This window comes from Scyliorhinus canicula, chromosome 3 (genome assembly GCF_902713615.1).
Source record: "Scyliorhinus canicula chromosome 3, sScyCan1.1, whole genome shotgun sequence".
NCBI classification, from domain to species: domain Eukaryota; kingdom Metazoa; phylum Chordata; class Chondrichthyes; order Carcharhiniformes; family Scyliorhinidae; genus Scyliorhinus; species Scyliorhinus canicula.
This window is the reverse complement of record NC_052148.1, coordinates 28,881,779-28,909,285: the sequence shown is the minus strand read 5'-3', so window position 1 is coordinate 28,909,285 and position 27,507 is coordinate 28,881,779. Positions and strand designations below refer to the sequence as shown.

At 50.0% G+C, this 27,507-nt stretch overlaps 1 protein-coding gene across 3 annotated transcripts in view; it reads left to right on the top strand.

The window, feature by feature from the left end:
* The window catches only part of ctnna2 (catenin (cadherin-associated protein), alpha 2), a 1,599,328-nt gene that overhangs the window by 1,366,011 nt on the left and 205,810 nt on the right, over positions 1-27,507 (top strand). For all 3 annotated transcript variants that reach the window (XM_038793235.1, XM_038793233.1, XM_038793234.1), the window contains exon 14: positions 9,747-9,860. In XM_038793235.1, coding sequence (XP_038649163.1) covers positions 9,747-9,860 — 114 coding nt within the window. The remainder of the gene's footprint in view (positions 1-9,746; positions 9,861-27,507) is intronic.

The following is a 27,507-nucleotide window of genomic DNA, read 5'->3' as shown; positions in this document are numbered from 1 at the left end:
AGACATCGTTTAGCATGGAGGAAATGGGTAAGACTTTTACATTTCAAAAGTTCCCTCATCCAGACTGTGATCCAGGACATGTCACAACCCGTATCAGCCCCACACCCTTAACCTACACTTGTGAAAATTTTGGGCACTGGGAGTGGAGTCGGAAATTCCAGAATCAGGCCCTGGCCATCATTTTTTATATCTCCTGGGGAAATCTAGAATTGGTAAAGTTTTGAAATATAGTGGAGAAATATCTTCATTCAGAGGGTCGTTAATATTTTGACTTTTCTTCCCCTGTGAGCTGTGGAGACAAAGGGCGGAATTCTCCGCTCCCGGGAAAAATCGGGAAGGCCGTTGTGAACTCGGCCAAGTTTCACAACGGCCTCGGAGGCCGCTCCTCTCACTGTATTCATCCCCACCCGGGGGGCTAGGAGCGGCGCTCCATATTCTCGGTGGCCGGGCCTTGATGCTTGCTTCAAGGCGGCGTGCCGAGAATGACGCGGCCGGAGCGCCTAAGTGACGTCAGCCGCGCATGCGCAGGTTGGCTGGCTCCAACCCGCGCATGCGCGACTGACGTCATGACGGATGACGGCTCAAACCCGCGCATGCGTGGTGGCCGTCTTCCCCTCCACTGCCCCGCAAGACGTGGCGGCTTGATCTTGCGGGGTGGCGGAGGGGAAAGAGTGCATCGCCAGTCCCCTCCCAAGCACGGCCGTGGTGCTCACTCCCCTCTCCACCCCCCACAAACTTCAAACAGGCCTTTGGCGCCCATGTTCACGGCGGCAGCGACCAGGTGTGGTTGGCGCCGTCGTGAAACGGTCGCGAACGGCAGCCCGCTCGGCCCATCCGGGTCGGAGAATCGCCGGTCGCCGTGAAAAACGGCGAGCGGGTGATTCTTCCGAGCGCGGGGTGGGAGAATCGCGGGGGGCGCCAGGGTGGCGTGAAATGAGTCCCCCGGCCCTCCTGCGATTCTCCCGCCCGACGTGGGGAGCGGAGAATCGCGCCCAGAGTCTTGACTATGTTCAGGACTGAATTATACAGATTTTTGATGGACGTGATTTTTTGACCACAGGATATGGGAGAAAGACAGGAAAGTAAAATTAAGGTCACAATCAGATCACCCATGATCTTATTGAATGGTGGAGCATCTTCTGGGACTGAATGGCCTACTGCTGCTCCTACGTTCTTATGTTATAACAGGGTTTTACCAACAAGTCTATACCTGGGAGTTTGTGATGCCTGATGTTGGAATACAGAACTATTGTAGTTTAATCAATTTCTATGATATAAGTGGATAGCTATATCTGCCGGTCTTAAACTTCCACCTCCTTAATCTCAGAGACACTTGTACAACTAAGTGACCCACTTACATCGGCCCTTAATTGACATGTCTAGACATACAATCTTAGCCTGCATAATATTTTTCTTTGTCTCTGTCGGAGATGCACTTCATGATTATATAGAGATGCCTGTCAATATTAGCCAAGGGATTTCTACACCTTCTTCTACAGAGATGACTGAAAAACTAGAACTAAGCTAAGGACTGGACTTCATTTCAAAGGTGTCATCTTCAACACCTGTAATTTTCAAAAAATAAAACCTCTCGAATCTGAGTGACACATGTTTGAAGAAAATAACTTTTTGTGCAAATTACCTCAGAGCCCAGAAGATCAGCAAATTAATAAAGCACAGGATCTAGACATTCAGGCCACTTTTTCACTCCCTTACTTGTTTACCCCAGGCCTTTGATCATAAACAGCGTAAATCAGGATGGAAACAGTTTTCATACCATGGTCTTGCTGACTTGTCTTCTGTAAGAAGAATATTGAGCTGGTTTTTCACGGGATTAGGAAGACTTTAAAAATGACAGAAGGGTGTGATCACACAGGAGGAAAACCCCAAACTGAGCAGGACCATTTCAACTTAGTGCTGAGTTCAAACAGACCCCATTTTGGCTGTAGCAAGGACTTAGCACAGACTGTGGAAGTCACGTAAATGCTTTTGAAGGGCAGATAGGGTTGATTTAATTGTTAGGAACTGATGTTTTTAAAATTCCTTTTCTCTTTAAACTGTAAAAAAAACTAGTTGCAGCTGTCAGTGATTGTAAAAAATAAACTTAATTAAGCTGCTTTTATTGACAGGCCAACCGGTGTAGCATTTGTTCGAGCCGTTTCAATAAATTACTTTGTTGGCATTTCCCTAAAGATTATTCATGATGAATGCTTGGTTGAGTTTTAAAAGCTATAATTATTTCACGGGAGTTCTGAGCTCCCAGTTTGAATGATGGCTTAAGAGGCTTTTGCAAGATTAGGGATATGGACTGAAATTTGATTGCTTTAGAACATAGAACATAGAACACTACAGCGCAGTACGGGCCCTTCGGCCCTCGATGTTGCGCCGACCTGTGAAACCATCTGAAGCCTATCTGACCTACACTATTCCATTTTCATCCATATGTCTATCCAGTGACCACTTAAATGCCCTTAAAGTTGGTGAGTCTACTACTATTGCAGGCAGGGCGTTCCACACCCCTACTACTCTCTGAGTAAAGAAACTGCCTCTGACATCTGTCCTATATCTCTCACCCCTCAATTTAAAGCTATGTCCCCTCGTGTTGGTCATCACCATCCGAGGAAAAAGACTCTCACTGTCCACCCTATCTAACCCTCTGACTATCTTATATGTCTCTATTAAGTCACCTCTCAGCCTTCTCCTCTCTAACGAAAACAACCTCAATTCCCTGAGCCTTTCCTCGTAAGACCTTCCCTCCATACCAGGCAACATCCTAGTAAATCTCCTCTGAACCCTTTCCAAAGCTTCCACATCCTTCCTATAATGTGGTGACCAGAACTGCACACAGTACTCCAGGTGTGGCCGCACCAGAGTTATGTACAGCTGCAGCATGACCTTGTGGTTCCGAAACTCAATCCCCCTGCTTATAAAGGCTAGCACACCATATGCCTTCTTAACAGCCCTATTAACCTGGGTTGCAACTTTCAGGGATTTATGTACCTGGATGCCGAGATCTCTCTGTTCATCTACACTACCAAGAATCTTGCCATTAGCCCAGTACTCTGCATTCCTGTTACTCCTTCCAAAGTGAACCACCTCACACTTTCCCGCATTAAACTCCATCTGCCACCTCTCAGCCCAGCTCTGCAGCTTATCTATGTCCCTCTGTATCCTATAACATCCTTCAGCACTATCCACAACTCCACCGACCTTCGTGTCATCTGCAAATTTACTAACCCATCCTTCTACACCCTCTTCCAGGTCATTTATAAAAATGACAAACAGCAGTGGCCCCAAAACAGATCCTTGCGGTACACCACTAGTAACTGAACTCCAGGATGAACATTTGCCATCAACCACCACCCTCTGTCTTCTTTCAGCTAGCCAATTACTGATCCAAACCGCTAAATCACCTTCAATTCCATACTTCCTTATTTTCTGCAATAGCCTACCGTGGGGAACCTTATCAAACGCCTTACTGAAATCCATATACACCACATCAACAGCTTTACCCTGATCCACCTGTTTGGTCACCTTCTCAAAAAACTCAATAAGGTTTGTGAGACATGACCTACCCTTCACAAAACCGTGTTGAGTATCGCTAATCAACTTGTTCTTTTCAAGATGATTATAAACCCTATCTCTTATAACCTTTTCCAACATTTTACCCACAACCGAAGTAAGGCTCACAGGTCTATAATTACCAGGGTTGTCTCTACTCCCCTTCTTGAACAAGGGGGCAACATTTGCTATCCTCCAGTCTTCCGGCACTATTCCTGTCGACAAAGACGACATAAAGATCAAGGACAAAGGCTCTGCAATCTCCTCCCTGGCTTCCCAGAGAATCCTAGGATAAATCCCATCTGGCCCAGGGGACTTATCTATTTTGACATTTTCTAAAATTGCTAACACCTCCTCCTTTTGAACCTCAATTCCATCTAGCCTGGTCGACTGAACCTGAGTGTTCTCCTCGACAACATTGTCTTTCTCCAGTGTAAACACTGACGAAAAATACCCATTTAATGCTTCCCCTATCTCCTCTGATTCCACACACAACTTTCCACTACTATCCTTGATTGGCCCTAATCTTACTCGAGTCATTCTTTTGTTCCTGATATACCTATAGAAAGCCTTAGGGTTTTCCTTGATCCTATCCGCCAACGACTTTTCGTGTCCTCTCCTCGCTCTTCTTAACTCTCCCTTTAGGTCCTTCCTGGCTAACTTGTAACTCTCAAGTGCCCTAACTGAGCCTTCATGTCTCATCCTAACATAAGCCTTCTTCTTCCTCTTGACAAGTGCTTCAACTTCCTTAGTAAACCACGGCTCCCTTGCTCGACAACTTCCTCCCTGCCTGACAGGTACATACTTATCAAGGACACGCAGTAGCTGTTCCTTGAAAAAGCTCCACATTTCGATTGTACCCATCCCCTGCAGTTTCCTTCCCCATCCTATACCTCCTAAATCTTGCCGAATAGCATCATAATTGCCTTTCCCCCAGCTATAATTCTTGCCTTGCGGTATATACCTATCCCTGCCCATTGCTAAAGTAAACATAACCGAGTTGTGATCACTATCACCAAAGTGCTCACCTACATCTAAATCTAACACCTGGCCGGGTTCATTACCCAGTACCAAATCCAATGTGGCCTCGCCCCTTGTTGGCCTGTCTACATACTGTGTCAGAAAACCCTCCTGCACACACTGCACAAAAACTGACCCATCTATAGTACTCGAACTATAGTATTTCCAGTCAATATTTGGAAAGTTAAAGTCCCCCATAACAACTACCCTGTTACTCTCGCTCCTGTCAAGAATCATCTTTGCAATCCTTTCCTCTACATCTCTGGGACTATTCGGAGGTCTATAGACAACTCCCAACAGGGTGACCTCTCCTCTACTGTTCCTAACCTCGGCCCATACTGCCTCAGTAGACGAGTCCTCAAGCGTCCTTCTACCGCCGTAATACTTTCCTTGATTAACAATGCCACACCCCCCCCTCTTTTACCATCTTCTCTGTTCTTACAGAAACATCTAAATCCTGGAACCTGCAACAACCATTCCTGTCCCTGCTCTACCCATGTCTCCGAAATCGCCACAACATCGAGATCCCAGGTACCAACCCATGCTGCAAGCTCACCCACCTTATTCCGGATGCTCCTGGCGTTGAAGTAGACACACTTCAAACCAGCGTCCTGCTTGCCGGTGCCCTCTTTCGAACTTTTAACCCTATCCCTGACCTCACTACTCTCAACATCCTGTACACTGGGGCTACAATTTAGGTTCCCACCCCCCTGCTGAATTAGTTTAAACCCCCCCGAAGAGCACTAGCAAATCTCCCTCCCAGGATATTGGTACCCCTCTGGTTCAGGTGAAGACCATCCTGTTTGTAGAGGTCCCACCTACCCCAGAATGAGCCCCAATTATCCAGGAAACCAAAACCCTCCCTCCTGCACCATCCCTGTAGCCACGTGTTCAACTCCTCTCTCTCCTTATTTCTCACTTCGCTAGCACGTGGCACGGGTAACAACCCAGAGATAACAACTCTGTTTGTTCTAGCTCTCAGCTTCCACCCTAGCTCCCTGAATTTCTGTCTCAAATCCCCATCTCTCTTCCTACCTATGTCGTTGGTACCTATGTGGACCACGACTTGGGGCTGCTCCCCCTCCCCCTTAAGGATCCCAAAAACACGATCAGAGACATCACGAACCCTGGCACCTGGGAGGCAACACACCAACCGTGAGTCTCTTTCGTTCCCACAGAACCTCCTGTCTGTTCCTCTAACTATGGAGTCCCCAATGACAAGTGCTCTGTTCCTCTTCTCCCTTCCCTTCTGAGCAACAGGGACAGACTCTGTGCCAGAGACCTGCGCCCTATTGCTTACCCCTGGTAAGTCATCCCCCGCAACAGTATCCAAAACGGTGTACTTGTTATAGAGGGGAACGACCACAGGGGATCCCTGCACTGCCTGCCGGTTCCCTCTCCCTCCCCTGACGGTAACCCATCTACTTTCTTCTTTTACCTGAGGTGTGACTACCTCCCTATAACTCCTCTCAATAACCTCCTCCGCCTCCCGAATGATCCGAAGTTCATCCAGCTCCAGCTCCAGGTCCCTAATGCGGCTCTCGAGGAGCTGGAGTTGGGTGCACTTCCCGCAGATGTAGTCAGCAGGGACACTAGAGGTGACCCTTTCCTCCCACATTCTGCAGGAGGAACATTCAACTGCCCTAGCCTCCATTCCCACTGAACTAACTTCCCAACTACTGAAAAATAAAAAAATAAAAAACTTGTTAGTTTAGCAATCCAACGGACAGAGCTTTTTTTTTTGGTTAGAGGAGGAGGATGGGTGGGAGACACTACGTAAGTAGCGTTTCGGGTAAAGCTGTCACTCGAGAACAGCCCCTTCACAAACCACCTTCAACTTACGCTGACCGCACTGCACGTATGCAAATCTCCCCGGAACAGCCAATCAGAAGCTCTGCTCTGCTGCCCTCTGCTGGATGCTCACCTTCCGTCGAACTCCTCGGGTCACTGATGCAGGTGCACCTTCAACTTACGCTGACCGCACTGCACGTATGCAAATCTCCCCGGAACAGCCAATCAGAAGCTCTGCTCTGCTGCCCTCTGCTGGATGCTCACCTTCCGTCGAACTCCTCGGGTCACTGATGCAGGTGCACCTTCAACTTACGCTGACCGCACTGCACGTATGCAAATCTCCCCGGAACAGCCAATCAGAAGCTCTGCTCTGCTGCCCTCTGCTGCTTTGATAAGTGATTAACCACTTGAGTTTTAAAACCTTTGATGCTTTCCTTCATGGGATTTTTTTTAGCCTGTATAATGAAAGCTGTATTGGATTTTTAGAAGTGTTTGTTTTGACTTCTGCATGACCGCTGAAATTTGCTTACCATGGATACTTGTTGAGTTGGCTTTGAGTTGGCATGGGGTTATGAGAGACCATCAGAGAGGGTGGTGGGCGTGAGCTGGCATTGAGTTGGCATGGAGAGTATGAAGGGCCAGGGAATTGAGGATATACTGGTTTAGAGCCTGGTTTGGCTCACTGGGCTAAATCGCTGGCTTTTAAAGCAGACCAAGCAGGCCAGCAGCACGGTTCGATTCCTGTACCAGCCTCCCCGGACAGGCGCTGGAATGTGGCGACTAGGGGCTTTTCACAGTAACTCCATTGAAGCCTACTCGTGACAATAAGCCATTTTCATTTCATTTCATTTTTATATACGAGTGAGGTCTAGTGCCTAAAATCGTCTGAAGCCTCTGGGACAAGTCCCAGAGAACTAAAATCAGCTGTTAACCATCCCAGTGTTGCACGTACCTGCTCCTGTATGTTCCTAGTATCTACCTCCGGTATCGGAAGTCTGACTTTATTCTGCACCCATGCCCCCACCATCTTAGAGGGGGTTGACGCTGAATCCATCCTATGTCATATGGTTTTGCTGACAGATTGTTGGCACAAATAACTCAATTCCATGGCAATTGATGAGCACAAGATAAAAGTCAACTTAAATTCATAAGAGAGCAGCACGGTGGTGCAGTGGGTTAGCCCTGCAGCCTCGCGGCACCGAGGTCAAAGGTTCGATCCCGGCTCTGGGTCACTGTCCATGTGGAGTTTGCGCATTATCCCCATGTTTGCGTGAGTTTCGCTCCCACAACCCAAAAATGTGCAGGTTAGATGGATTGGGCTCACTAAAATTGCCCCTTATTTGTAAAAAATGAATTGGGTACTCTAAATTTATAAAGAAAAAAAACTCATAAGTGCAAAAACTAATTTTATTTGGGAAAGAACATTCAATATAAAATAATATGTCTGGCGATGATACCAGTGGGTCAATGATTAAAGAGTCACTCACCCAGTTAAATTAAACGTGTTAAACACTTGGGCTAAAATAACAGCAAAGATCATGGGCATGCATTAAGTGATTCATGTCAATGATGCAAACAGACATGCATCGGCAAAATATTTAATTCTCTTCATCCAGGCATTTAGTCAGCATTTTTTATTTATTCATTCATGGGATGCCGGTATTGTTGTCTCGACCACCATGAATTACCCATCCCAAAATTTTTTCTGCATAAAATCTATAGAAAATACAAAAGAGGAGGCGTTCCATCTAAAATTATTGCGGGTCTGGCAGAATTTATTTTGCTTTAATAATATATTCATATGGCCTTTATCATTCACTTTTCTTCAAATGAATATGGCAGCAGATAATATATCACAGAATGATGATGATGGTTTGACAATTGTTGTTGATGATGTGCCGTTTGTCAGTGGTGAAGATTGGGAAGGCATAGAAAGGAAGGTGCATTTTTTTAAAACTTAAATTAATTTTGGGATTTTGTTGGCAAGGCTGGCATTAATTGGCCAGCCTTATTTGCTCTGAGAAGGTGATAGTGGGTTTCCTTATTAAGTCGCTTCAGAGGACACAGTGGTAATATCACTACCAGAAACCCAGGCTAATGCTCTGGGGATGTGGCTTCAAATCCCACCACGGCAGCTGGCAGAATTTAAATTAAGTTAATAAATTGAAAGGTAGACTCCATAGTGGTGATTAAGAATCCACAAAAGAAATCTGCCATCCTTACCCAGTCTGGCCTACATGTGACTCCAGACCCACAGCAACCAGTTGACCTTGTGAACTAACTGAGCAAGACCCTCAACTCAAGGACAATTTGGGCTGGGCTGGTTTAGCTCACTCGGCTAAATCACTGGCGTTTAAAGCAGACCAAGCAGGCCACCAGCAAGGTTCGATTCCTGTACCAGCCTCCCCGGACAGGCACCGGAATGTGGCGACTAGGGGCTTTTCACAGTAACTTAATTGAAGCCTACTCGTGACAATAAGCAATTTTCATTTTTTCATTTTTTCAAATGCTGCTTCTTGGCGATGCCCTCATACCACAAAATAATATTCTTTTAAAATCAACTGAGTGGCTTGCTTGGACAGCTAAGAGTCAACCACCTTGGTCTCGGATTGGAGCCACATATCGATAAAATAGAGTAAGGGCAAACTGATTTATTTTTTTGCTGAAGTGAACCAGTTGGATTTTTAGGTGATCACCTTTACTGATACCAGCTTGAAATTCCCAGATCTTTGTAAAAACTCAGTTCAAATCCTGCTGTGCCAGGATTTGAGCTCATGTTCTTGAATTGTTAGTGCAGTCTTCTGGATTACTAGTTCAATCACATAGTCACTGTGCTACTGCTCTCTGTTCATAGAGAGCATGCCCCGTAACAAAGAGGAACATATGGGGAGAATAAAACTCTGAATCTCAACCTCATTTCAACATCATCCCAACGTTTCTGCTGCACTTTCTGTAAAAAGATTCAAGTAAAATAAATGAGACCATTTTTCTCAGAGGCACCCAGGGTCTGCAATTAAATGACCGCCAGCAGGAAGAGTCATTAGATGAAGCAGAATTAGAAAGCAGTGTGTCAGGCATTCATAGCCCCTGGAGCAGATAGATTTACAGTGCAATTCTACATGGGATTTTTATTGAAATTGGGCTTGTTATTAATTAGACCTCAGACAGAAATGTTCCAGGACAAAGCTTAGTCTGACAACCCTGGGATTAGCCCTGGTCTCAGCTCTACTTAAGAAAAATGACGGCCTTCGACAATGTAATAGCTGCCCTATTCAGTTGTTTAATGTGAGAGAATCTGATGGCACCTGCACACTCACAGAAGAAGACAATGAAAATAATATATCAAGTAATAACCTCCTTTCTTCCCTGTTCAGACTCCGGAGGAGCTGGAGGATGATTCTGATTTTGAACAAGAGGACTATGATGTGCGTAGCCGGACCAGTGTCCAGACAGAGGATGATCAGCTTATTGCAGGACAAAGCGCAAGGGTGAGTTTGTCCAGTTTCATTATTTTGTTGGTTGCTCTTGTCCTTATTATCTGGATTTAGATTTGTTTTATTGTCACGTGTACCGAGATACATTGAAAGGTATTGTTCTGCGTACAGTCCAGACAGATCATTCCATACATGAAAAGAAAACATAGGGCAAACATAAATGAATGGAATAAACAAAGAATTGAAAAGAAAACATTGATTAGGAATTGATGTCAACGAATGTAATTGGCCAGTTACACTGCCTCAGGCAGAGCTCTCCAGCCAAATCTGCACCACTCCCTGGCCAGGCAATGTAAAGATATAAGTAAGCATCTTTTCACATGGAAATGACAGGTTTGCTTATAAGATCATAAGAAATAAGAGCAGAAGTAAAATCTCTGGCCCATTGAGTTGTTTCGCCATTCAATAAGATCATGGTCGATCTGATTGTGGTCCTAATTCTCCTCCTGGCCTCAATAACCCTGCTGAGCTCTGGCATAGCTGGGACGACTACAGCTGCTGGCCAATTAAATTAGCTGCCAGCTCTCGAGGGCAGGACTTACTCTGAATGAAGGGTGCAAAACCCGCTCTCTACATTCTTGGTCGCCCACAACATATTAATGATGAGGTACGGCCTATTTTTCAAACAGTTGTTTCGAAGCCGACTTTTGTAAATCATGGTGGTAGTGCTGGTGGGGGGGGGGGGGGGGGGGGAGGGGGGAGGCAAGCAATGTTTATGTTTTCCCTCCTCCACCCCGCCTTACCTTTAGCTCTTTATAGCCTCACAACTTGCCTCCTTACCTATCTTTGTATCATCTGCAAATTTGACTAAAATATGGCCAGCTGATATGACAAATCAGGGCCGGGATTCTCCCCTACCCGGCGGGGCGGGGGGTCCCGGCATAGCGGAGTGGCGCCAACCACTCCAGCGTCGGGCCTCCCCAAAGGTGCGGAATTCTCTGCACCTTTAGGGGCTAGGCCCGCGCCGGAGTGGTTGGCGCCACGCCGACTGGAGCCAAAACCAGCAGCAACGGCCTTTGACGCCCGCCGGCCGGCGTCGGGGCTGGCCAAAAGGCCTTCGCCGGTTCGCGCATGCGCTGGTGCATCAGCATCCGCTGACGTCACCACCGGCGCATGCGCGGTAGGGGGGTCTCTTCCGCCTCCGCCATGGTGGAGGCCGTGGCGGCGGCGGAAGAAAAAGAGTGCCCCCACGGCACTGGCCCACCCGCAGATCGGTGGGCCCCAATCGCGGGCCAGGCCACTGTGGGGGCACCCCCCAGGGTCCGATCGCCCCGCGCCCCCCCCCCCCCCCCAGGACCTCGGGGGCCCGCTCCCGCCGCCACTCCCGCCGGGACCAGAGGTGCTCCAATTCTCGCCGGCGGGGGAGGCCTGTCAGCAGCGGGACTTCGGCCCATCGCGGGCCGGAGAATTGCCGCGGGAGGCATGCTGAGCGACGCGGTGTGATTCCCGCTCCCGCCGATTCCTGGGTGGCGGAGAATTCCGGTCAATGTGGGGGCGGGAGTTACGCCGGCCCCGGGCGATTCTCCGACCCTGCAGGGGATCGGACAATTCCAGACCAGTTCTTTGCAAGCGCTAAACTGTTTCAAAATGGAGTTTGAAACTCAGTCCAGATAGAACATAGAACATAGAACATAGAACAGTACAGCACAGAACAGGCCCTTCGGCCCTCGATGTTGTGCAGAGCAATGATCACCCTACTCAAACCCACGTATCCACCCTATACCCGTAACCCAACAACCCCCCCCCCCAACCTTATTTTTTAGGACACTAAGGGCAATTTAGCATAGCCAATCCACCTAACCCGCACATCTTTGGACTGTGGGAGGAAACCGGAGCACCCGGAGGAAACCCACGCACACACGGGGAGGACGTGCAGACTCCGCACAGACAGTGTCCCAGCCAGGAATCGAACCTGGGACCCTGGAGCTGTGAAACATTTATGCTAACCACCATGCTACCGTGCTGCCCAAATCTTTTGCAAAAAGTACTTCAATGCAAATTTCCTGAGGAAATGCAGTGGGCGAAATTCTCCGCACCCGCGGAAAGTCGGCAAACCATCGTAAAAATCGGGACCGTTTTACGACGGTCGCGAAGGCTTCATTTCCCGACGGATTCACTTCCTGGAAATGGGCTAGTAGCGCGGCCGCGTCAATTACGTGCGTGATGACGACGACACGAACCCGCCCATGTGACGCCGCCCGACGCCGTAAAAAGGCGCGGGCGACCACAGAATCTGTCGGGCAGGATGTCGGAGCCGAGGAGAGCTGCTCCTCGCTTTGTAGATGCAGACGTCGAGGCGCTGATCGATGCCGTGGAGCAGAGGAGGGGCATCATCCGCCCGCGGAGAGGGCATCGCCAACCTGCCAGCACGGTACGCCAGGCCTGGCGTGACGTGGCTGCTGCCGTCAGTGCTGTGGGGCAGACCCCTCGCTCAGCAGAGCAATGTCGGAAGAAGCTACACGACCTCACCAGGTCTGCCAGGGTAAGTGCCATGAGGGTATGAGGGTGCCCCCTAGTCACAACCATCCCTCCCCCTTAACTGCCCGGGGGGGGGGGGGGGGGGGGGGGGAGAGGGATTGGGGCAGAGTTATTTGAGGGTGGTTCACAAAGTTGTCACAGACCCAGCGCTCTGGCCCCGAGGAGAGATGCAATCGTCTGACGACAACTTGCCCCCCCCAAACTGTGCCAGTATCTGAACGGACTGCTGATACCTACCGTTTTGTAATGATCTACCTATGTTCCCTCCCCCAACAGGCCAAGGCCGGTCATAACCACCGTGAGCGGCACAAGACTGGAGGGGGTTCGCCCAACATGCACCCCCTCAGCACCTTTGAACAGAGGGCACTGGACCTTGTTGGGGGGTCTGCCTCCCGCGATATCGCGCAATGCGAGGTTGGCGGAACTGCAGCAAGTGAGACAACCCTCCCTGACAAACACCCCCCCCCTCCCCCATCCTCTGTCCCTTCACAAACCCTGCCCACTGGGACACCTCCCCCATCCTCTGTCCCTTCACAAACCCTGCCCACTGGGACACCTCCCCCATCCTCTGTCCCTTCACAAACCCTGCCCACTGGGACACCTCCCCCATCCTCTGTCCCTTCACAAACCCTGCCCACTGGGACCGTCCAGCGGCCTGCCGAGCAAATCGAAATAACCCGTCTCATTCTCTTCCCTAGGACGTGATGCCGAACGACCAGGGCCGTCTGCCTCCAGACGGAGACAGGAATTTGCCGCCACCTCACCCGGGGCCTCACAACAGAGGGTGCCCGATCAGCGGGCAGCCCTATCCGCCCCAACCCAATCTGCGGACCAGGACGCACAGAGGGTTCGAAGTCCACCACCACCACCAGAAATGGCCAGGGACAACCCTCCTGTCGCTGAGCAGCCCCACACCATGGACGAGGCCCTAAGCATTGAGAGCGTCGGGCTTGCGGCACTGCTTTCTCCCACCACATCCATCATCCCAGAGACACACACCCCGGCGGGCCTATTTAGTGATGAGTCTCCTGGGGCACAGTCTGGTTGGCACATCACAGCTGAGCAGGTACAGCAGGTGGAGGTCGGAGCAACAGAGGGCCCGGACTCGCGGAGGCCAGACCAGGCCCAGCATGCAGCTGGCTCCCAGACGTTTTCTGAGTTCCTGGAGTTTATCAACCCACCCGCACAGCCGATGCCTCAGGAAACCCAGGGAAACAATGACGGGATGAGGGCTTCCTTCCAGACTCTGCAGACGCTGTTAGAGGAGTCGAACCGCGTCCAAGAGCAGGGAGTGGTGCCGCTCATGGCAGAGACCCAGTCCGACACCGCACGGGTGGCATCCGCGGTGGAGGCAATGGGTCAGGTTATGCAAGACGTTGGGGTTAATGTGCCCGCGTCATCCTCGGCCCTGGACAGGGTGGCCCTCGCACAGGCAGCAATGTGCCAGAGCCAAAACGACATTGCCGGCGCCCTGCGGGCCATGGCCGAGTCTCAGCAGGTCATTGGCCAGTCGCAGCACGCCATGGCCCAGTCGCAGCAGTCGATAGCACAGTCCCAGCAGTCGATAGCACAGTCCCAGCAGTCGGTCGCGGAGACCATCAACCGCCTGACACATGTGCTGGATGGCGTCGTGCACACACAGGTTGAGATCGCACAGTCCCTGGCGGGAATGTCTAACTCCCTGGACTCCGTCTCTGCAAACCTTCGGATCCTGGTGGATACCGTTGCAGGCCTCCAGGACTGGCAACGCCAGGTGTCGGTGGTGCGACGGGGAACCTCCCCGCTCGCACCTCTGTCCCAAAGTGAGGCCCGGGGGCCACCGGGCTCCCCGAGGGAGGAGGAGGTTTCGGGGCCCGTCCCATTAACTCCATCACGGGACGTCCCGGAATTCTCGGCCTCCCCCCGTCCCATCCCTGGTGCATCGGGTGGGCAGCAGGCAGAGCAGGGTGGCACAATGTCACCCGAGACGCCCGCAGAGCAGCCTGGCCCATCCAGGCCGGGTCGCCCCAGGAAACGCATAGCCAAGGAGAAACGAGTCGAGGGGGGCGATTCGCAGCAATCCTCCTCCACTCCTGCTGTATCATCTGGGGATTCACTTAGACGTAGTGGTAGGGCCCGTAAGGCAACTAAGATAGACACTGAGTAAGTTGGCACGGGTGAAGGGCACAGTTTAGTTGTAGGGGCTAGGGCACCTGTAAATAATTGTTAATATTAAACGCACTGTTCCACCTTACTTGTAATACCGTGTGATTGTTCCACAGGCACAGGAATCGTGATGGTGACCGAGTGTCGCTGGGGGTGACAGGTGGTGAAACCTCGGTGCCGGGTGTGCAGTCCCTGCCCCTACCCCCCTCCCACAGCTAGCCCACGCGGGCACATGATGGATTGTCAGTGACGAACTCAGCGGCCACCAAGGTGGATGGTTCAGCTATTGCCATGGGTCAGACTCTCTCTAACGATTCTGAGCTCACAGCTCTTCGCAGAGCGGGCTGTCATCATTCCACATGGCACTGATCACACCCGCTGACACAGCCATCAATGTTGTGCCATTCCGTCTGTACCCAGTGATAAGCGTCATGTCGAAGTGGAGCAGTGTACACTGAGGGGGCGGGGGGGGGGGGGGGGGGGGGGTTGTGGTGGTGGCAGTTGTGTGGTGACCCTCTGCATGACTATCGATGCAGGTGGTGGTTTGGTGTTCATCGGGGACGTCACATGCGATGCGTGAACCGTGCTGCCACCAGGGCGTCGCGTGCCCGCCGTCCTTGCCGGGTCCGTCGTGCCGCCTCCTGGACATCACCAGCACCTGGGTCGTGTCTGCGTGCTGCGCCCGCCACTCCGCCAGCGTCCTCCTCCTCCTCCTCCTCCTCCTCCTCCTCCTCCTCTGTGCTGGCACCACTGCCATTAGCTTCTCCCTCCGCCTCCTGCAACAGGTCATCTCCCCTCTGCATCGCGATGTTGTGCAGCGCACAGCAGACCACTACAATGCGAGCGACCCTGTCGGCCTGGTACTGCAGGGCCCCTCCGGAGCGGTCCAGGCACCTGAATCTCATCTTCAGGAGGCCAAGGCAGCGCTCCACCACACCCCTGGTTGCTGCATGGGCCTCGTTGTATTGTGTTTCCGCATTGGTCTGAGGCCTCCGTATAGGCGTCATCAGCCAAGACCTCAGCGGATAACCCCTGTCAACTAGCAACCAGCCCCTCAGCCGGGGGGGACGTCCCTCAAACATCGCAGGGATGAACGACTGCGCTAGTATGTAGGAGTCATGCACACTCCCTGGGAACCTTGCACAGACGTTCATGAACCTCATGTGGGGGTCGCATACCACCTGGACATTAATGGAGTATGTCCCCCTCCTGTTTGTGAACACTTCCTTGTCCACAGCAGGCGGGCGCATGGGGACGTGAACACAGTCGATTGACCCCTGAACCCTCGGTATCCCGGCCACTCTGGCAAATCCACGGGCTCGTGAGTCTTGACTTGCTTGGTCCTCGGGAAAGGTGATGTAGCGGTCCGCGATGGCATAGAGGGCGTCGGTCACATCCCGGATGCACCTGTGCACCGATGACTGGGAGATCCCAGAGACGTCCCCGCTCGGAGACTGGAAGGAGCCGGTAGCATAGAAGTTCAGAGCGACCGTCACCTTGATGGCTACCGGGATCGCGTGTCCTCCCCCCGTTCCACGTGGGGCGAGGTGCGACAGGAGTTCGCAGATATGTATCACCGTCTGCCTACTCAGCCGGAGTCTTCTCCTGCAGGTGATGTCCGGCATTGTTAGGAAAGAGACCCGTACACGGTACACCCTCGGCTTTGGTCGTCGCCTCTGACGCCGTGGCTGCACCCTCACTCTCTCCTCTTCCTCTTCCAACTTCTCCTCCTCCTCCTGCCCACAGTGGGCAGGATAATTTTTTTGGCAAATCTGCAGATTAGAGCGAGGCAGTAAGCTTAATGTGCAGATTCCCGAGGTACCTGAGGCTTTGGGATTCAATCCCTTTGCCTCAGAGACCTTGGGTGAGTGCTGTTTAGCACTGGTCCCCACAAACGGGGGCCAGACGGGACGGCACTCATGGGGGTGGTCACCAAGGGGATCGGAGGCCCCCAGCTGCATGCCCTTTGGGCAAGGTGGTACCTTGGCACTGCCGTTTAGGCCCCAACACGAGTAGCATTGAGTAGTTCTTGACACAGCCTTTGAATATGGCACCTTGATCTGCAGGGAGCTTTTCCCCACAGCAGGAAATCACTGTAAGTGCGGCCTCAGTGGAGACTATCTCCCCGAGGCCAAAACAACAGCAACGTGCCGTTGAGAAACAGTCTGCTAAACGTGACCAAAACCGGACATAGAAGTTTTCCAGTTGAATCGCGCCCAAAGTGTTGGTTAGAGCTACTTTTACATTCATCATTCTTCAGTACTTCAACTTCCTCTTGAGTACAATTCAAAGTCTTTAATAAAAACGGAAACTACAAGCGGGAAACAGAGTTAATGGCCTGTAATTGTGAATCAGCTGCCCGAGGGTGGGCCTGGAACTTCCTGCCACTGGCTGGTATGCTGGTTTTCCAGCAGGGCGCTGCCTTCAGGGAATCTTCCAGGAAGCTGGGTCAGAGATGAAGTGGTTACCCACCTAAAAGTGGTGGGGCACGACTTTAGCCAGTTAAGCAGCCTATTATGTTAAGAGGCCAGCCTCCCTGCTTTGGCCAAAACCCAGCCAGAGATAGGACACACACATGAATATTATAACATATGAAATAGGAGTAGGAGAATTCCACTCAGCCCCTCAAGCCTGCTCCACCATTAAATAAGACTGTGGCTGACCTAACTGTAACCTCAACTCCACATTCCTGCCAAAGCCTGACAACCTTTCACCCCCTGTAAATCAACAATCTATCTAGCTCGGTCTTAAAATATTCAATGATTCTGCTTCCATTGCCTTTTCTAAAATAAATTTAGTGTACCCAATTCATTTTTTCAATTAAGGGCCAATTTAGCGGGGCCCATCCACCTAGCCTGCACATCTTTGGGTTGTGAGGCAAATCCCACGTAAACACGGGGAGAATCCATTGCCTTTTGAGGAAGAGAGTTTCAGAGACTCACCACTCACTGATAGAAAAAATTTCTCCTCATCTCTGTCTTACCTGAGCGACCTCAAATTTTTAAACAGTGACCCCCTAGTTCTCGATTCTCTTGACAAGAGGAAGCATCCTCTCCACATCTTCCCTGCTAGTACCTCACAGGATTTTAAATGTTGTTTCTTTCTCTTCTAAACTCCAGTGAATACAAGCCTCACCTGTCCAACCTTTCCTCATAAGACAATCCGCTCATTCCAGGTATTAGTGCTGTCAACCACTGAACTGCTTCCAATGGCTTTACATTCTTCCATAAATAATGAGCCCAATACACAGTACTGCAGATGTGGTCACAGCAATGCCCTGTACAACTGAAGCATAACCTCCTTAATTTTGCAATCCATTCCCCTCACAATAAACCATTGCTTTCGACGAGGTTCCCCAATTACTTACTGCACCTGCATACAAGCCTTTTGTGATTCATGCACTAGGACACACAGTTTCCCCTGCATCTCAGAATGCTGCAATCTCTCACCATTTAGATAATAAATGCATTTTTATTCCTCCTGCCAAAGTGGACCTTTTTACATTTTCCCACGTTACACTCCATTTGGCAGATCTTTGCCACCCACTTAACCTATCTATGTCCCTTGTAGCCTCTTCACAATTTACCTATCTTTGTGTCGTCAGTAAATATTGACAGAAGTTCATAAAATTATTAGGGGTATAGATAGGGTGAACAGTTGGAGGCTTTTTCCCAGGGCGGAAATGACAATTACAAGAGGGCACAAGTTCCAGGTGAGGGGGGAAAGGTTAAGTGGAGATGTGCAGGGGAAGTTTTTTACACAGAGGGTGGTGGTGGCCTGGAATGCACTGCCAAGTGAGGTGGTTGATGCAGATACGTTACCGACCTTTGAGACTTATCTGGACAGGCACATGAACAGACAGCATATAGAAGGATACAGGCGGTTGGTCGAGATAGGACACGTGATCGCCGCAGGCTTGGAGGGCCGACGGGCCTGTTCCTGCGCCGTATTGTTCTTTGTTCTAAACTTTCCGACCTTTGGTCCTTTCATCCAAGTCGTTTAAATAAATTGTAAAAGGTTGAGGCTCCAGCACTGATCCTTGACCACTCGTCACCCCCTCCCAAAGAGAGAAAAAGCCATTTATGCCATCTCTCTGTTTTCTGTTATCCAGCCAATGCCAATACGTTTCCCCCTCGATAATGAGTGTTTATTTTCTACAATAATCTAGAACTTCCTGGCGTTCAGACCAGCGGGATCTTCTGGTCCCGCTGACTGCGCACCCATGCCGCAGGTTTCTCGCAGTGAGGTTTGCATTCAACAGGAAACCCCATTAACAGCGGCAGGACTGGACGATTCCACTGCCGGCCAATGACAGGCTGCCTCCGCCGCTGCGCAATGCACGGGGGATTGCACGGAAAATCCCACCCAGTACATCTACTGGTTCCCCTTTATTCACAGCACATATAACTCCTTCAAAGAATTTTCCAATCTCATCCCCAAATCTAGGCGATTTTGGGAAATTAAAACCAATGCATCAACCATTTCCCGAGCCACTTATTTTAAGATCATAGAATCATAGAATTTACAGTGCAGAAGGAGGCCATTCAGCCCCTCAAGTCTGCACTGGCCCTTGGAAAGACACCCTGCTTATGCCCATGCCTCCACCCTATTCCCATAACCCAGTAACCCCATGTAAACTTTCGGACACTAAGGGGCAATTTAACATGGCCAATCCACCTAACCTGGACATCTTTGGACTGTGGGAGGAAACCCGAGCACCCGGAGGAAACCCACGCAGATACGCAGATGGGGGCAGCAGGGTAGCATGGTGGTTAGCATAAATGCTTCACAGCTCCAGGGTCCCAGGTTCGATTCCCGGCTGGGTCACTGTCTGTGTGGAGTCTGCACGTCCTCCCCCTGTGTGCGTGGGTTTCCTCCGGGTGCTCCGGTTTCCTCCCACAGTCCAAAGATGTGCGGGTTAGGTGGATTGGCCATGCTAAATTGCCCGTAGTGTCCTAATAAAAGTAAGGTTAAGGGGGGGGGGGGGTTGTTGGTTTACGGGTATAGGGTGGATACGTGGGTTTGAGTGGGGTGATCATGGCTCGGCACAACATTGAGGGCCGAAGGGCCTGTTCTGTGCTGTACTGTTCTATGTTCTATGATACAGGGAGAAAGTGCAAACTCCACACAGACAGTCACCCGAGGCAAGAATTGAACCCGGGTCCCTGGAGCTGTGAGGCAGCAGTGCTAACCACTTCGCCACCATGCCACCCAAAATGCTTGAATTAAGTCCATCCAGATCCAGGAATCTGTCAGCCCACAGCTCCAGTAATTTGCTCACTGCCACTTCCCCAGTGAATGTAACTTCACTGATTTCCTCCCTCCCTTCCATTTCCTGATTTACAGCTATTACTGGGATTTCACTGGCGGGATTCTCCGACCTTGCGCCGGATCGGAGAATCCCCGGGGGGCAGGGTGAATCCTGCCCTGCTGCCCCGACGCGGCTGCCGTATTCTCGGGCGGTTGCGGGATTCATGCCACGCCGGTCGGAAGTTCTCCGGGCCCCAATGGGCCGAGTGCCGTCCGTTTTTGGCCAGTCCCTCCGGCGTGAATCACTCAGCTCACGTTCCGGCGGGACCTGGCAGGTAAGTCGGCGGGGGTGGTCCTCGGGGGAAGGGGTGGGGGCATGGGGGTCTCCGTTCCAGGGGGGCCCCACGGTGGCCTGCCCCGCGATCGGGGCCCACCGATCTGCGGGTGGGCCTGTTCGGTGGGGGCACTTCTTCCTTCCGCGCTGACCATTGTAGGGCTCTGCCATGGCCGGCGCGGAGAAGTGAACCCCCCGCGCCAAAATATGCCGGCTGGTCTGCGCATGCGCGGAACCACTCCGGCGGTTCCGCACATGCATGAGATCACACCGTCCCTTTGCTGCCGGCTGGAGTGGCCCTAACCCCTTCGGCGTCCACCTAGCCCCCGAAAGTGCAGAGTGGTTGGCGCCGGTTCTCCCGCCGGCATGGGGGCTTAGTCCCCAGAAGGGAGAATCCCGGCCCACATGTATCATCCATAGTGAAGACCAATGCATGGCTCTACTTGCCGTGATCATTTCCCCAAACAGACCAACTTTCAAGAGGACCAGTGCTCGCATTGTTAACTTTTCTCTCATGTAATTATCTATCACAAATCTTGCTACCAGTCCTTATATTACTATCTAGCCTAACATGCTCTAAATTTTCCTTTGTTACAAATCGTTTTGTCATTCTTTGCTGGTCCCTATATTCTGTCTGATCAGGAGTTAGTTGCCTGAGGGCAGATATACAAATTAAATGAATGAAATCAAATGGAGTCCGTGCTCTATTTCACTATTTAATTACATCTCCTCCCCTTCCTCCCATCCCGCACCAACTTTTAAATGGTCACAGGTTGCCGTGAGGACTGTTTGGAAAGCTGTGATAATTTTGAGGTACCCTCTCTCTCACTGATGTGCACCAACAGAATGCAGCTTCTTCAGTGCTCCAGGACGTACCATTGATCCTCCAGCTTCTGGGAGCCCGCTAATCGGCCTTTCGATCAAGAATCAGGAAATGTGCATGACACAGTTGTCACTCAGGGTCAGGGCCCTGAAATGATCATGAGGCTGAGACCCCAGAAAAAAAGATTCAGCCCCATTCTTCAGGTTGATAGCCTTTCGATTCTGATGAAAGGTCGTTGACCTGAAAAGCTAACCTAGCCCAAACTGCATTATTTCAGGAGCAGTTTATACTGCCAGCTATCAGTATTCCTGGAAAACTGGTCAATGGCCACAGGCACAGCTTGAAGGGAGACAGAAATGACAATAATCTTCTGAAAGTTTGGCGACCGAAGCCATTCATGACAAACAAATGTAATGCGGAGCTTGAGTTTTGTGGCGTTACAAGGGAAAGTGTTTTCGCCAATTAAAATCAGGGAAACTAATCCTCCCGTCTTACATTTTAGACCATCAAAAGTTGGCGGCTGCTTGGATCAATCTGTGCCACTACCTGGCTGCCGAGATTAGTATGTGGTACATATTTCAAAGAGTTGGCAGATGGTTGGAATTTCAATTAAGCTGCTTTCTACCAATTAACATCGCACTGATCTCAGATTTCCAAAATCCTGATTCACAGCCCTTGCAGAGGAATACATCCCTGACACATATATTGAGTTTCCAAGTTAAAAATGGAAGGCTATATTAACACAAAGTTATATTTTGGTCAGTAGGTTAATGTAGAGCGGGAACAGTGGATTACAGAAACATGTTTGTTCTGCAAATAAAGGAATAATGTAGAAACGCATATATAAAGACTTTCCTGACAAGTAGATTAATTTAGGCCTGGCTTTCCGCCAATTACGTCCTACTTTTTGTGTGCTGAACATTACATATTGGCGAAAGGCATTCTGTTTTGTAATGCAACAAGAAAGCTTATGTGACAAAATGAAGTGAGTAGCTTCATAACAGAGATAGAGGATATACATGGTGTTGTACAAATGTTTTTTCCAAGCTAAAGTGGGAAAATGTTTGTGTTGAGTGAAGAGAGATTTCTCTTTCAATCTGTTTAAACCTATTTTCTCAGGCACAACTTTGAAAATCCAACAAATGATTGATTTTTAGTTGTAATGCCGATGATCTGACAGCTGCGTTATGACTCCCATAAAGACTAGTAAGTTTAAAAAAGACATTTGAATTTCCAACGACTGATTAAAAGGATCACATGAAAATATTTCACATTTTAAGGCTTTTATTGCAGCAAGGAAATGGCATGGTGGCACAATGCTGAACACTGCTGCCTCACAGCCTCAGGGATCCGGGTTCAATTCTGGCCTTGGGCAATTGCCGGTGTGAAGTTTTCACTTTCTCCCACTGTCTGCATGGGTTTCCTCCGGATGCTCCGATTTCTTCCCATAGTCCAAAGATGTGCAGGTTAGGTGGATTAACCATGCTGAATTTCTCCTTTGTGTCCAGGGACGTGCAGGTTAAGTTACGAGGATAAGGCGGGGTAGGCTGAGGTGTTGGCCTAGGTAGTGTCCTTTCAGAGGATTGGTGCAGACTCGATGGGCCGAATAGCTTCCTTATGCACTGGAGTAATTCAGAAGCAACATCGACTAAACATTATTTCAGTCGGCAAATAACAGTCTAAACTACAGAAAGTTTCTCCATTTAACTTTTAAAATGACCAAAAATCCCCCTCCAATGTTATTCTTTCCTCGTTCCTCAAATGAATCATTCATTCTTCAGGAACCAGTGCAAGGGTATTCTCAGCTTCTGATGGCATGCTTCTTTTTTTCCTTTTCCCGCTGGGGAATTTCTAATCTTCTAATCCTCAGATGGACTTTCACAGTGGGGGTTTCCTGGAAATCATCTCTCTATCCAAAGCTAGATGAATCTTCCAGCATCATTTAGATCCTTGCAAACTTCATCTTTCCAATCCAAGGACAAGCGCGCACCCATGTTCTGTGACTCTTGTCTTTTATCTCTCTCTCTCCCTCTTTATCTGTCTGCCCTCTCAGATTGGATTTCTTTGACTGCACAGAGATCTGTGTTGAAATGGGGTTAGAGATAATTAAAAGAGGAAATAAAAGTGAGCTCAGAAAATAAATCCTTCATACAGAAGATGATGGAAATGTTGACTCTTCCACTTCCATTGTTTGCAATAACACAAGGTGGGGTGCAAAATGATCATCTGACCCAAACCCATCCTGATCTGCTGGGGGATGAGGGTAAAATTCCCCCACCCCCCCATCCCACTACGCTGTCAAGCCTTCTAAGAATTTTACATATGAGATCACCTCTCATCCTTCGAAACTCTGTGAAATATTGTGGGCCTAACCAATCTGCCCTCATCTGACAATTCCCTCACCCCAGGAATCAGTCTACTTCACCTTCATTTCACCCCTTCAAAGCAGGCATGCCCTTCCTCAGGCTGGGAGACCATGGCCGGGATTCTCCGATGCTGCGCCAGGTCAGAGAATTGCCTGGCGAGGGGGGGGGGCGCGACTGGACAATTGGTGCCGATCGCGCCCATGGGGTCGATGCCGCGCCGGTCGGGGGCCGTTGAAAGCAGCCCTCCCGGCGATTCTCCGCGCCTCGACAGACCGAGTACCCGCCGAGTTCAGCCGAGTCCTGCTGGCGTGGGTTATGTATGGTCCTAGCTGGCGGGACCTTGGAGTATTGGCTGCGGGGGCCGTTCTGGTGGGGGGGGGGGGAGTGGGGGATTTGACTCTTGGGGGGCTTCCACGGTGGCCAAGCCCGCGATCGGGGCCTACTGATCGGGCCAATTCCGGGGGAATGCCTATGTCCTATGCGCCGGGCCCCTATAGGACTCTGCCATATTTCCCGGGGGCCGGCGCGGAGACGGCAACCCACGCCCATGCGCAGACCCACGCCAGCCGTGACGTGCCGGCTTTCGAGCGGAGAGCACTCCGACGCTATTCTAGCCCCCTGGGAAGGGGTGAATGCCTGAGCCTGGATGCCCGTTGACGCCGGAGTCGCTCACGCCAGTTTTGACGCCGGCCCATGACTGTACACAATACTCGAGATATTCTCACCAAGGTCCTTTACAATTTTATTAAAAATGCTTGACTATTATACTATAATATCCTGTAATAAAGCTAACATAACATTTGTTTTTCTAATTACTATATATAACTTCATGGTAGCTCTCTGTGATCCCTGTACAAGGATACTTCTGAATACCAAAGATATCCCACTTCTCTATTTTCCTATCAAAGTGGATAACTTCAGACTTCTCCATCTGTCTCATTCTTGTTCATTCACTTAACCTGTGTGTATTCCTTTAGTCTACAGCCTCCCTGCAGCTTCATTTCCCATTTAGCTTTGTACCGTCAGAAAGCTGGATACATTACACTCGCTCCCCTCTTCAAACTCACTGCTATTCATTATAAATAGCTGAGGCCCAGAATACTGATCCCTGTGGAATCCCACATGTTACATCCCACCAAGCCAGAAATTGCCCTTTTATTCCTGCTCTCTGTTTTTGTTCGTTAACCAATCCTTGATTCCTGCTAACATATTGGCCCCAATTCCTCGAGCCCTAATTTTGTGTAAGAACCCATTATGTGACAACTTATCAAATGCCTTTTGCAAATCCAAATGTACTGCATCTACTGGCTCCTCTTATCAATCCTGCTACTCAAAACCTCAAAGAACTGACAACTTTATCAAACATGATTTCCCTTTCATACATCTGCCCAGTCACACTACGATTTTTGAAGTGCTCTGTTACCACTTCCTAGTTCCAGCCTTTCCCCCTACTACTGCTGTCAGGCCAGATATCGAGCTCTGTGAACCAGCAGAAAGCATCGTGACACACATAAGCACCATTGGCACAAAAGTCACTCTTAAGTGCTAGTGAAACATAAAAAATACATTTGGACCGGAAAAAAAGACCCCAGCAGTTTTATATTGTAATTATGTTTTATGAAATCCTCTTTGGCTGAAAGTGAAAGTATTTTTCTTGATAAGCCCAGCCTCTGTGATGGTGAGTGTCTTTCAGAATTACCTACTAAAAAGACCTTACTCAAGTTCAAACCTGCAAAACAGCTTGCTGACGCCACATTAGTGATTGTCTTTCCAAAATTATCATTTAGCAATTCAATAGAATAGTTTATGAGGGTGGACGGCGATGGATGGTGGCGGGGTGGTTGGAAGGTGACCCTGAACAACATTGAATGCCCAGCAGCAGCAGCCCTGCCTTTGTAACTGAAGTGAAGTCTTGAATCAGTACAGTTCCGTTTGTGACCCCCCAACAATTAAAGCACCTTCCAGACACTGCAGTCACCATTTATAATATAGTAAAGGTGGCAGCCAATTGATACACAGCATCCTCCCACAAACAAAAGTAGGATGATGACTCCTGGCCCTGGGTCACTGCCCGTGTGGAGTTTGCACATTCTCCCTGTGTTTGCGTGGGTTTCACCCCCACAACCCAAAGATGTGCAGGCTGGGTGGATTGGCCACGCTAAATTGCCCCTTCATTGGAAAAAAATAATTGGGTACTTGAAATCCGATGACCAGATCAGCTGTTTTTTAGTGATATTGGCTGAGGGAGAAATGCTGGCCAGGACACTGCAGAGACCTTGACTGCTCTTCATATAATCCTGGAATGATACAGCACAGAGAGAGAGGCCTTTTGGACTGTCCTTCATATATCAGGAGGTGGATTTTTTCCGCCAGTATTGGGATTCCTAATCGGGCGGAGAATGGAGCGTCCCCCGAAGAACAGGATTTGGTGCCGATTCCCCGCCCCACACCGGCGGGAACATGGAAATTAAAGTAAAGCATGCAGATGCATGCAATTAACAGACTTGAAACATGAGCCTCGCTGCTCCCCCCCCCCCCCCCCCCCTTCCCCCACCGTGATGCTCTGAAACCCTCATCGGGAACTCCACCAGGTGAGCTTCGGTGTAAGGTTGGCCAAGGGTAGTCACGGCACTGTGGAACCTGAGAGGGGTCAGGGGGTCAGGTTACTGATGAAATGCCCCTCAGCTGCTGCCAGGTTTCAGAGGGGGTCCCCCAAGTGTATTGTGGATTGGATCCTTCCAATGAAACTCCCCCATCAGAAACCCCCCATCAGTCACTCCCATCAGTCACTCCCATCAGTCACTCCATCAGATCCCCCCTGCCTGAAAGCTGAAGAGTAGACCAGGCAGTGCAGTAAACAATCGTTGCATTTTCACTCAGCCTTTCCTCAATCTGCTGTCTCAGACAGAAATCTTGAAAACAGCAGCTGTTACAAAGCAGCAGCTGTTCCAAGTGTCAGTGGCTTCCTGGGAGGGCAAGTACATTTGAAAGGGCTTCAAATCCCTGGAAGCCTTTGAAATCTAAATCTTCCATTCAACTCATACAGCATTACATTTCAGTAGCCAGTGATTGGCAGTTCTATTGGTCCAGACGCAGGTGCGTGATGGATTGTTTATTTATCTTTATTCATGCGTGAATGAATTTCCATTACTCTGCTTTGATGGTAACTACAATGTTTTTCTTCTTTTCTTTGTTCTTTGTTTATAAACACTCTTGCTGTGATTGACAGCTCCTCACCGCATCAAAAGCAGTTAAGTGGTTCCTGCTGTGAAAAAGAGGAAGTGAAATTGCTTGGACCCTTTTGATGTGGTGAGGAGCTGTCAATCAGTGTCGGGTCACTCTCATGCATGCGTGCTGTGAAGGGGTGACCCGTTATTCCCGTGGTGGAATCCTTGTGGGGGGGGGGGGGGGGGGGGGCAGGATTCGTCTTGTTGGGGGAGAAGATCTCAGGATCTGCAGCCTGCTCAAAATGACAAAATCCGGTAAGCTCTCCACCGTGCATATATTTACATGGTTAAGAAAAGAGACCTGCACCTGGGCAACGCTCCGAGTGCCAGCGGAAACCAGTCCTGATTCTCCACTGACGGGAGCATTAGGTCTTTAATGGAGCTATCCTTCAGGTTTTTGTCCTTCAAGACTTTGCAGTCAGGGTGGGTGTGCTCTGGGTGTGAGCGGAGAGGAGGGGATCTCATGTCCGCACTGGGAGGCAAGTTGTGGTGGTAGGGGGAGGAATATAGTAGGGAATGTATGTGGGGGGAAGAGTCGAGGTGGTGTGGGAGGCATCAAATGGTTTGAACTAATGGCCTGTTTCTATGCCATTTATCCTTTGTAATCCTACTCCATTGTATTAAACCACCAAAAGGTCTGAAAGGAATCAAAACGTATTGACCATCCAGCATCGACCTAGGCAGTGGAATGCATGGCATCAAGGAGCCCTTGCAAAGCTGAGGTCAATTGGATTCGGGGGGAAACTCTCACTGGTACGAAGGAAAATGAGTGTGGTTGGGTCGGGGCGAGGGGGTGTTGGGTCAGGTTAGGTCTGCTGTGGAGTGTGCGAGGTGGTTCTCAGGCTGCACGGTTGCACAGTGGTTAGCACTGTTGCGTCAAAGTGTCAGGGACCCGGGTTCGATTCCCGGCTTGTGTCACTGTCTGTGCGGAGTCTGCACGTTCTCCCTGTATCTGCGGGGGTTTCCTCCGAATGCTGTTTTCTCCCACAATTCCCGAAAGCCGTGTTTGTTAGGTGAA